This window comes from Zerene cesonia, chromosome 11 (assembly GCF_012273895.1).
Source record: "Zerene cesonia ecotype Mississippi chromosome 11, Zerene_cesonia_1.1, whole genome shotgun sequence".
Lineage (NCBI taxonomy): Eukaryota > Metazoa > Arthropoda > Insecta > Lepidoptera > Pieridae > Zerene > Zerene cesonia.
This window is the reverse complement of record NC_052112.1, coordinates 2,835,427-2,847,467: the sequence shown is the minus strand read 5'-3', so window position 1 is coordinate 2,847,467 and position 12,041 is coordinate 2,835,427. Positions and strand designations below refer to the sequence as shown.

At 32.4% G+C, this 12,041-nt stretch overlaps 2 protein-coding genes across 2 annotated transcripts in view; one reads left to right on the top strand and one right to left on the bottom strand.

Annotated features, from left to right (window-relative positions):
• LOC119830514 (small RNA 2'-O-methyltransferase-like) overlaps positions 1–2,577 on the top strand; it is a 4,875-nt gene extending 2,298 nt beyond the window's left edge. The window contains exon 3 of the mRNA XM_038353564.1: positions 2,373–2,577. Within this exon, the coding sequence (XP_038209492.1) occupies positions 2,373–2,577 (205 nt within the window). The remainder of the gene's footprint in view (positions 1–2,372) is intronic.
• Positions 2,578–4,946: 2,369 nt separating this feature from the next.
• The window catches only part of LOC119830513, a 10,994-nt gene continuing 3,899 nt past the window's right edge, over positions 4,947–12,041 (bottom strand). The window contains exons 6-22 of the mRNA XM_038353563.1: positions 11,605–11,731; positions 10,706–10,772; positions 9,986–10,252; positions 9,816–9,882; positions 9,706–9,749; positions 9,549–9,629; positions 9,252–9,471; positions 9,041–9,110; positions 8,610–8,970; positions 7,595–8,538; positions 7,498–7,520; positions 6,813–7,368; positions 5,853–6,524; positions 5,641–5,781; positions 5,456–5,572; positions 5,158–5,376; positions 4,947–4,958 (exon numbers count right to left, since the gene is read on the bottom strand). Coding sequence (XP_038209491.1) covers positions 4,947–4,958; positions 5,158–5,376; positions 5,456–5,572; positions 5,641–5,781; positions 5,853–6,524; positions 6,813–7,368; positions 7,498–7,520; positions 7,595–8,538; positions 8,610–8,970; positions 9,041–9,110; positions 9,252–9,471; positions 9,549–9,629; positions 9,706–9,749; positions 9,816–9,882; positions 9,986–10,252; positions 10,706–10,772; positions 11,605–11,731 — 3,988 coding nt within the window. The remainder of the gene's footprint in view (positions 4,959–5,157; positions 5,377–5,455; positions 5,573–5,640; positions 5,782–5,852; positions 6,525–6,812; positions 7,369–7,497; positions 7,521–7,594; positions 8,539–8,609; positions 8,971–9,040; positions 9,111–9,251; positions 9,472–9,548; positions 9,630–9,705; positions 9,750–9,815; positions 9,883–9,985; positions 10,253–10,705; positions 10,773–11,604; positions 11,732–12,041) is intronic.

Below are 12,041 nucleotides of genomic sequence, written 5' to 3'. Positions count from 1 at the left end.
GCCGCGCCCGCCGCGCCCGCCGCGCCCGCCGCGCCCGCCGCGCCCGCGACGCACGCGCACACCTTCTGACGCGTCGCGCAGGACATTCCCTCTCGTGCTCGTCGACGCGCGTGTGATGTATAGATAGACGACTCTCGTTGCTCAGCGTCCCGGACGGCCCCCGTCCGCGGAGGGCGTTCGCGAGCTACAAGTATCCAAATTCTAGTATTTACAAAGTTTTGGAAAATTTAATTTTTAATTCGCTAAAATTTTACTCTTTGATTTATATTACGGTTAAGGTAATCGAAGTATAAAACAGTGCCAGGCAACTCGTTTGTGCTAGGATTTTTACATAAAAAAAGTTATTAGTCTGTATTGTAAAAGTAACTTTCTATATTAAATTTGCACTACGTAAAATTTACATCATATACCGCCTGCTGAAACGAGGGGACCGAGGTCCCGCTGCATCGGTCCCGCGTAGTCGCTTCGTCATGTGTAATATAAACCTCAGGCGTGAGACGGGACCTCACTCAACTCGTTTCATGTTCCAGTTAGACGTTGGAAGAATCTAGCATTTCATCGTCAGACAAATTAATACTAGTATTGTATGATATATTTACATAGCAAAATAATTTTTACTTAGTTAATATGTACTAAATAAATAATTAAATTTTTATTGAATTTGCTGTCCTTCCCCCAAGTGCTTTATATCTACGTTATTTAAATTTAAATACAATTAAATAAATAATACGGATTGTATGTAAACTTTGATGATATATTTCTGCATATTAATACCTAAATTGTTAAATCGTGTGTAGGCCAGTCAATAGCTGTACCTAGTGTTTTGTTACATTTGGTGATGAAGGTTGTAATTTAGCGAAAGAAACTGTAAACAGAATTTTAATAAAACCCGTTGTATTCTACTATATAGATGCCACGTCCATTCGTTTTTAACAATTCGATAGCATTGTTCGATCACTTTTGTAACTGAATAATATTGATATAAATATAAAACAGATAGTTTGGAGCATACGTGTGAGCCCTATTTATTGAAGATATAAAAAATACAAATAATATTTTATAACAAGATCAAAACCAAATGTGACAAGAGTGATTCTACGAAAAGTTGACAACAAATATTATGCCAAACGAATCTGTCGCCTGGTGTAAGATAATTCGGGATACGAATGTTTATAACAAATTAGTTCCCAGCGGCAATAATCTGATAACGCCGAACGTCATGTTCGATCAGATGCATAATCTTACAACTCTTGATTTGGTTTACAACTAAACTTCCATTTCAGATACGTTCAATATTCATATTTAAAATAGTTATAGGAACAAAAGTTTATCTCCCAATGTTAATAAACCAATTCAAAGGCTTTTAAACATAAGTTACTCATGGTCCTTTAAACGTTCAATAACCGCCACATTTGCCTACACATTCGAATCTCCTCTTAGACGTTGCTATTATCTTTAATTTATAATTTTCCAAGTCCGTCGCGCTGAGAACAGCGCTCTTGGAAAGTGTTATAGAAAATAGTGAATGTTTGAAGGAATCGTTAATCACCATCGAACATTGTTGCGAGGCATGCTGTAGGTTACGTATTACAAAATTGTAAATAAATAATTTTCTGTGATAACATGATATAAAAATTATAATTAGAACTGTGTGATTGCATAGAAAAGTTATTTATTTCGCAGAGACGCTGTGTTAAGAATGAAATATATTCACTTCCAAGTGTTTATTACTGCTTGTGTAAACTTTAATGTTAATTCAATATTTATATTGTGATGTATCGACTAAATAAAATCACGCATGTCTTGTGACGAATAAAGAATCACGTTTTTCTGATGATTTCGATTAACGATATTTTATAAACTTTCCAACTTCTTTAGAATGATTTAATGTGCAATAGTGTTCGGAATCTTGTAATTACTTTAGAGAGAGGACCAATAACCTAGAGCTACTCCTATACTTTGTGCAATCATTCAAACAATAGGCTCTACTGTTTAACTCTCTCAATTTGTTTTAATGTCCAATTGATATTTTATGTGTCGTTTCCCTTTCATAGTATACTTGTATTGTTTATAGTAGAGAAATAAAAGGTGATTTTGTTAAAGTATGCTATTGTTATATGTGAAGCACTATTCAATTGTTTATATGCTTTAAATTTGAATAGAAAAGATGCTCTAATCGCTGAATCGACTCTGATATTAGTAGTAATAATAATTAAATTGTTAGTAATTTTATATTTTATTTCGTTTTGTGATAGTTAACGCCACATTTTTATCTTGTTATTCCATATATAAAAAATGTTAGATTTCTTCTACGTAGGTTTATCATTTATCACGATTGTCTCACAAAGAGAATTTATATTGTTACTGTATAGATGTATGGAGTTTAATTTTGACATTTGCGTTTGGGGTGTTAGGATACAAAAGGCCGATGGACTTTCGATGACTGAGTGGTTAGAGTTACAGAGTGCGTCCTGCTTTAGTGTTCGTGATATTCTTGTTTCTATGTCGCAGCATACGTGTTTAAGACATGTAAATATTGTAATATATAACGCGGCCGATGTAGAAGGTCGCATGTGAAAATGTCTAGTGATATGTACTAGTTAATATTAATGTTAGCTAGGTAAACTCGTTCCCAACTGTCCTTGAGTTTAAGTTGGGTGTTTCACTGCCTTAAAATAATTATGATGAATGTAATAGTTACCTTAACTACTACAGATAAGTGACATTTCAATACGATATTCTTATACTTTTTTATCATTCTATTTAATTACGCATCGATATCGATAATAAGTTTATCATTTCAAACAATTTATTAGCGTTTCCTTAGTAATTTTTTGTATTATTACACTTGTTTTTGAATTGAAGTGACTATGTGATGTTAATTTGTTACATCGTTTAACAAATAACAGGTTAAATGGACTTGTTAACTCATTACGTTTCGGAGATAACGCTAGTTGAGCTAGATTATAAAAAGTGTAAATTATGTATAATATGGCAAATAAATAATCGTGTTCAAGCTATTGTGCTACGCGTATCTTTAAAAATACGAATGTTTTTACTAATTAATTATAAACAAACCTTGTATTTCGTTGGACACGCATGCATGCTTACAGGAAATAATTAAATGAGACTAGATGATGACTACTTCAATATTTGTTTGAAAAGAAAGCGAAGTGAGTTAAGCCTTGTCGGCACGACCTCGCCTGCCTTCTATTTGCATAATCGTCATTTCAATTGTATTTTGTATTACATTTATAAAATTATATATTGAGCATAGAAAGTTCATCGGCGTCGAGAGCACCATAGTATGTTTTGGTACGTTTCAAATAACTTTGCAGGATAGTGCATCCTAATGATATTGTATTAATAAAGAACCAAATTTAAATTAGTATTTAAGTAATTTATTATCCTAAAACTAAAAAAAAAACTATACGCATGTTTTCACTATACTGGTAAAAATGGTTATGTACAATACAAAGGAGCTAATGTTTTATATATGAATTCTTGCTCGCCTGTAAAATTTTGCAGAATGAATCATATTATAAGAATTGTACAATATGAATAAATGCAAGAAGACATTTCCTCGATACTTTGTGTTCACTTTGATTTACGATCCCACTTTAATAAAATGGTATAAAATAAGAATTTATTCAACAAGTTTTATTTCATACGATAATTTTCTTTATGAACTTACCGAATAACAGAATGAAAGAATAAATCCAATTAAAATTTCAATAATATTCGATGGTTAGTCCATTATATTTAAACTGGCTAAGCAAAAATCACAATGAGGTCTTATATTCAAGAATTAACGATAATAGAATCGAACTGTAGGTTCGTACGTATTATTTTATACCCGTCCTTTAAAAGCTATTTTCAATAAATATACGCTTTCATAACGCAATAAATAAATTTATTATATGATAACTACAATATATTGAGATAGTAATTTGAATATTATGACCACAAAATATGATTTATATCTTTGAGAGTTTGTTTCTTTTTAATAATGCCTTAACCCTTTATGAATTCTTAAAATGGATTCTTTGATTTTTCCATTACAATTATCTTATAACTTTAGATATGACAGTACCTTTATATTATATGTATTACATCAAATTTACAATACATACGTTTCAAATTATATTTAGAAACGATTTTTGATGTTTGTTTAGGTATGAATAAACCTAAAAGGATTATTTAAATAATGAAATATTTCAATACAATAATTTATTAAAAACCATATTTACACATCAATTAGACTCAATTTTCAAAAAACATTTGTGCTTCTGCATTTTGAATTTCACCTACAAAGACCAAAAATTCGATCTAAAGAAATGTAAAACTCGATATAAATATTAAGCGTCCGAATCAGCCACGTCGGTGTCCAAAGAGCTAACATCAGCGTCTATATCACTAGCCATAGTCCTACTTATTGGTCTTGGACGATTATTATCAAATCCGTTATCTGCTGAAACAATAAATAATTGATTTGCCCCTATTACATTGATTTATCTTGAAACATTTACAGAACAAGATACTACGAACGACGACGACACGTATCATGGATATATGTGAATTTGAAATAGAATAAAAATTACAGAAGTTTAAGTGTCTAATTTTTCTTTTTAACAAATAAAAGCTACCATTTTCTTGGGCTTAGTCATTGTACGAGAAACATAGTTTAGTATTACATTAGATTAAATTAAATATAAAGATTTGGTCAGAAAAATTATACGTTAAGAACGTACTGTACTGCATACCTTCAGCGGTGGTGAAGGAAGTATCAGGTGATTCATTCGGTCTATCTATATTTGAAACATCAGCATTCTCGCGAGCAAATTCAAATTGAGCCGCATACGCTGACGGGTCGATCAATATAGCCTGAAGATTACGATAAATAAGTATGTAGCTATTGCATTGCTCATCATCAGATTTTCATAATTTTAATCGGTCATCTATAAATAAATTGCGTGACGCTTATGTCGTCAATTTATTGCTTCATGAGAAAACGCGTTTATTTTGAAATTCTCGTTTACTAAATGTAGATATAGAAATCTTCCTTGAGAAAATCAGATGAAAACTAACACATACAAAAAGTTCATTTAGTTTCCAATCTTAAAATATTGTGGAATTTTTACATATTAATGCTCTTACCTCACTATGCACATCCGATGAAGTATCGCTCGAACTTAAAGAAGTTCCACGACCGGAACTATCTTGCGAATGATCACTGTGCATGCCTCTGCCATCACCAGCCCCAGCACCTGCCCCTACACCAGGCTCCGCAATATTACCATTTACGTCAAAAATTGGCTCAACTATGGGCAACGGAAGAGGAAGACGATCTTCGTCATCCTCTTCTGATTCATCCATCTGGAAAATAATTCCAAAGTATAGTAGTAGTTTTTTGTGCTATAAATAATACTAAAGTAAAGATTACACATAATCTTACAGATTGCTGCTGGCTAATTATGTTAAATAGCCAGCTAGGCACAAAGGATTCATCTTCAACATAACACGATTCATAGGTGTCTGAGGAGCGTCCCGAGACAAGTATCTCTTCGGAAGTCTGGAAAACATTATATTAGTACAAAATATATAAACCTTCATTAGTTAAGGGTTAACAAATAAACTTACAGCCTGTCTGTTGACTTCCTGACGCAGAATGCCAGTTTCTGGATCAACTAGGTTAATATATGCAGGTTGATCACCCGCAAGGGGTACCACATTCACAGAAAAGCCACTAAATGCTTGTAAAGCTATAGGACCCGCAACATTCTAGAAATATTTAAATCTAATAAATAAATATTCACGACCTCATACAAGAAATTGCAGTGCTAGCTAATCACCGTAACTGCGTTGAGATCCTTTCTTTCGAATAAACCTTTTACGGAGCCAACACTTGGTTCGTTATTTATAGTAGATGGATCCACTTGGTTGTCAGCTAAAAAGTACTCCGAGTGTTTGGATAAAGAACCCATAGATTCCAATGATGTAAATTCTGCTGTTCGTGAACACTCTGTTAAATTTATAGTGACGTTACTGTTTACTTCATCAACTAGATTAGATTCTATGCTAAACGAATAATTTAAAGCGTCCTTTAATTCATTTTTAAAAGTACATGAATTTTTGTTCTCAATAACAGTTTTAAAGCTTGCCGGAGAAGATGTTGTATTGAAGATACTACTTTCACTGTCAGGATTTTGAAATACGATAACATCGGGATTAAAATAATTCTGATTGCTTTTAGGTGTGCTTGTGGCAAATTCAATATTTTCTTCAAATAGTTTTGTCAGCGATTCCTCCAGATAACTATCAACACTTATTGATTCCATGCATTCACTTTTTGCACTTTGTGCAGTCTCATTAAGTTTTTCTTTGTCACATTCAATGTTTTCTAATTTAAGTGCTAGGGGTATATCATTAAATCCTTTCAAAAGTTCATCCTTATAAGGTTCTAAAACGATTACTGTATCGGAAGGACTGCTTTGGAAACTGCATTTTTCAGTTGAAGACTCGCCCTTTGTGTGTGATTTGTTTATAAGCAATGAGCTTGAAGTTTTTAATGCCAGCTTATGAGAACTTTTAATACTTGGTAATTTCATAGTCGATTTTTTGCAAATTACTTTACTTTTAGATATATTTAATGGCTGTGAATGTAGCTGCGAGTTTTGAATATTTGGTGTACGTAGTTTAAAAATAGAATTCGTCGATCCATCAATACCACAATTAGGATTTTTCCACCCTTTAGCAGATGGAATGTTTTCTTTATTTTCATTTCTTTTTATATTCTTATTTTTTCTAATAACATTTTTAATTTTTGATCCGATAGAACTTCCAAAAGTTGTCATGGTGCTCTTTGTAATTCCGCTTGTGTTTGCTGAGGTGGAGTGCATTTTATTAGCTTCAAGTTTAACTGTAGATCTCATATCACGAATTGTTGCAATACTATTTGAGGTAGAACATGAACTTTGCTGAGATATAGGACTGGAACTCCTTCTTTGTATACTATTGCTGCCAACATCTCTATAATCTACGCGCCCAATATTATCAGAGTAATTTTTGTTTTCAATTTCATTTCGGAAAACTTGGTAACTAACATACATTCGCGGATTATCTTTAAAAGTATGTCTTTTTATTTCTTCAGTGTTTGATCTCACTAATGGAGCTTTAATGTTAGTCAATGGTTTGGCGGAGTCTATACTTTTAGACAAATTATTTTTTGTACTTCCAGATTTACAAGGCTTTCTTTTTAGATAGGGAGGTAAGTAGTTTTGAATATTAGGCCTTTCAAAGACATTATCTTTTCCCAACGAATTTGTTGATATGTTTTGTCTTTCTCTTATATATTTAGCAGTCTTAGCGCTAGAAATAAAAATTATATGATAGCCATTAAAATGTATGTATGAATAAAAAAGTGCATTTAAATAATTTTCATAAATGAACACGTTATTGTGTTTCCTATTATGAGAAAAATGTGCCTCAGAGTTTTACCTTAAAGTGTTCTTAGGTGGAACCTGAAATAATAATTTTACAAGAATGTATTGAAATGTAAGTAATTTATACTTCCAATCAAGATTTATGTACGCACCTCTTTGAGAGCTTTATTATTTTTATTTTTTAATGGTAAATTAACTTTTTTACTAATTGCAGTTTTATTAGCTTGTTCGTTTTTTACATTGCTTTGCTTCGCTGTGTTTATATATGTTGGTCTTCTATTCACATAATTTAATTCCTTTTTATTCAAAGTATTTCGCACCGATGTACTAGAACTCCTTTTTAATTTTCTAGCCGTCATGCCTCCTTTTTTTAAGGGAGGTTTTCTAAAAGTCTTTCTATGTGGTGTTATAGGATTTATTTCGTTCCATCCACCCTGAAAAACGACATCTTGCGACACTTCCCTGTCTCTAAAACTGTGGACACAAATTCCGCCGCAACTCAATTTTGGCTTTACGTGTCTAATTGGAGAGGAATTCCCTAAGTCGCTTTTACTGGTACAAGATTGTATTTGAACACTACTCGTATTCTTTAAAGGAGATGTGAGCCGTTGAGGTGATTCCATTTTAATTTCACTTAAGCGGCAACCGTGTTCTGATCCAGAGCAATCAGCTTTTATACCACTGGTTACCGGTTTTATTAAATTAGTTTCAGGCTTTGATTCTATCTCGTCATAGATTATTTCAGAGCAAACTATTTCTTTTGTGTCGCATGTCGTGATAGTAGAACATTCGGGTTTAAAATTCTGTGTAAGCTCGGCATTTGTATCGGAATCATGAATCCATACTCCGGGACACTTACTTTTGGGTGTCTCATTGCAACAAGGAGAGTCAGGAGATGTACCCGTTTCAAAAGTAGATTTCCTTAATAAATCTGTATGCGATTGTCCTATTTTTATACCCTTTGAAAATAGCTTTGGTAACTTCGCAAATGAAGTATTTGCGGAAAGTTCAGCACCATCCTGTATATCGTCAGGGCCACATTGTACATCTAATCTTGTATGACGAATACCTTTAGATGTACTGGGTTCATTTATATCTAGAAATTTAAATAATGATGAAATTGAGTTATTTAATTAGTCAAACTAATTTAAACAATATTTTATGTACCAATTAGAAATATCGTTTGCGACTGCACATCTTCATTGTCAGCTTTCGGGAAATTTAAACTACATTCTTTTGTAATATTAATAACTTGTTCAATGATAGCCTCTTGGTCCACGATATCCGGATCGAGTTCAGTGGCAATGGAACGTTTAAGAGCTACTAGCTCCTCTGTGTCGTGTGTAACTATACTTATGATGCAACTATTTTGAGTAGCTGCCACGTTTTCAAACTTATTATCCTTATCATCACAAACTGCTAAGTTATACTCAATCTTTTGAATATTATCCATGTCGAGATTTCTATCATTTGATTTGTTTTGATCTGCTGTATTGGTTTGGCAAAGTTCAATTAAACTGTCAGGAATCTAAAACAGTATGATAATTAATGAAACTTACAAAAAATTTAAAAATAAAAAATTCTTACGCAATACTCACTGGAGCTACAGATGATTGCAACTTTTTATGTCCTTTCGATTTCTTCTTAGCTTTAGTATCTAATAAGCCACTTTTGATAAAATAATTTTTAAGTAAGATACTGAAGTTCAGTTTTTTTTTTGAGACCTTTTTAGTAATTTTTATATCGCTCTTTGGATTTATTAAATGTTTACTTTTAGATTTCATGTTTTTGCGAGAAACACAACTGGACCTTGACGATAATGCAGTCTGATCATCTTTATATTTATAATTGTTTACACTGCTCGGAACATCTGTACGTTCTTGCTGATTTGCGTTAAATGAATAAGACCCATACTCTTCATCTACCCACTCTCGAACAATTTCTAGCTTAGTTTTCTGCGCAAAACTTTCGCACCGCGCATATATTTCTTGAGGTCTATCTCGATCTAAACTTATTTCATTTGTTTCATCTGGAACTAAATTAAGCATTGATATATTGTTATTCATCGACTGAAATTGATTCATAAATGTGAGTCTTACATCGTACCTTTATACAAATCATTTTCATTTTCATCTTCTTCTCCCAATTTCACGTCAGATTCAGATTGGAGATTATAGGTGCCCTCGTCTTTATAAAGTACAATTTTAATGAAGTATTAATAAAAAAAATGAGGATAAAAAATTACATTAAGAGCATTACTTACCAAGTGGCTGTACTAAATCTTGGTATTCGTGCATTATTTCATCACTGAAAAAATATTTAATTACAAGTGTAAAAGGAGAACCATGACTCGATTTATTAATGTGTACTTACGTTCTTCTATTATCCTCTTGTACATTGGATAATGCTAGCTTACACTGATTGTCATTGTCTCCTTTATCTGAAACAATTTTACGTAGACTCAAAAATAATCTTCACTTGCCTATCATTTCATAGAATTATCTGTCAAGCTTTTAGGCATCATATTCGAGTGTTTAAATTACCATACTCGATGGCCCTCAACGTATATTCTTCTAAAAAGTGTTTTTTCCGTCTTTCAATTGCTTTCTCAGTCAAAGCTAAGAGATCGTACAGTTTGCATTGCATCCAGCTAGCTGGCACTGGGGTCTGTCTATTCCTACTGGTGTGTAGAGCCAATTTCATGAGACGACAGACCACTCGGTCCAATTCACTCGTTATGTCTTCATCCGCTGATAATAATTTGCGTAACTTTCGCACCTTCTGGTCCAAGGCACGTCGCAAACATCGACCTAGAGAGAGATTGCCATTGATGATTTTAAAGCATCATGATATGAAAACGTTTGATTACAGATATATAATACATATTGTATTATATACAGAGATACAGATTATATACAGATATATAATACAATATGTATTATATATTATATAATCAAACATTTTTTTTTGTTATAGCGGACTTCTGAGCGGGAAGTTCACCAGATTGTAAGCAATCACCACCGCCCATTAACATTAGCAGAGATAGGGACTCTGCAAATGCGTTTCCCTCGTATAAGGAATGATTTACGGCGAGAAAAAAGGAAAAGGGGCGAGGAAAAAGATAAAACTTCTGCTCCTCCACTCATCGCACGAACAGAGTCTTAAAGTTATACAAAACATAAGGTATGTTTTCCGAATAAATTAATTTCGACTTAATTTGTATTAGATTTAAAAGTACGTCAAAATATGTAAAGGACTCGAACCGTAAAATTCCGGAACGTTGGTACTTCCATCTGAAAGCGACGTTGAACGCAGATCAGACGTGTCCCACTGAAATATTATTATACGTTTACTGGTTTTATTTTAGCAATGTCTATTCATTCAAATCTATTAATTGACATTTTTAATTACACATATATAATAACACACACACACATAATACACACACACACACACACACACACACACACACAAATCTCATGAATACTATTTATTTATCTTTTTTGCTATTCATTTAATGTTATTGTTTGTTTTGTCCTGCATGTACCTACTCTCTTGGAACGTAATGCCTGATTTTTCTAGCTAGACAAAGCTGTATTTTATACTGTACTGTATTTATTTATGAGCCCAATAAAGATTAACTACTATTCTTATTAATTTAACTTGCTACTAGCCCAAAGTACTTCTTAAAGTCTTCATCATATAAACAAAACCTAGTACTTTTTTTAATTCACAAAGTTTTTATACTTCCGAACATCTTATGATGGCCAAATCTACGTTAAAACAGTTCTCTCAAAAATTATTAAGGATTTATGAAGTTTAGGTTACCGAAAATATACAAAGTGACACAAATGACAAAATTAAAAAAATACAATTTATTGTACATCACTACAATGTAGACTTAACACAAACTAAACAAAATATTACTTATTTCTAATATTTCAATAATCAAACATTCAAAATAAACATGAAAACTTCAATACACATATCTTATTTCTATTAATGAAAATAAATGAGCAACAAAGTTTTATTTCTCCCAAAGTACATGCGTACTACATGGTATAATTTCAATAACAGTACTCTTACAAATGATAGCAAATATATTAAAATTATATACAATGAGACTATGCTGGCACTACAAATGTACAAAGTATCTATGTACATCAGAAATAGTATCGTTATCGAGCCAATCGTCCTCTTGCGTGGCCACTGAAGCTGTATCCACTACTAGCCTGGAGTGAATGACTACGTCGTCGACTATTTGATAACCGTTCCACTCTAATAGCTCCCTGGAACACCACATTATAACTTGTTAGAAAATTAAACAGAGCTACTGAAACATTGAGGCTTTTGTTTAAATAACGCATTTGGAGAGCATTCTTAAAGGTAGCTGGGGACATAAAAGCAGAGTCAGAACAATAAAATTAATTCAGCTATGTGAAATAGAACATTGACATTATAATATTATTTTTACTGATACTATATATATGTACTCAGTCGAAAAACTCATCACTATTGAACTTTTTTTTTCAAAATTTAGATTTATAGAGGTTCATCGGATAGTTAAAGTACATTATTTCGTTTGAACAGTTTTTTTTT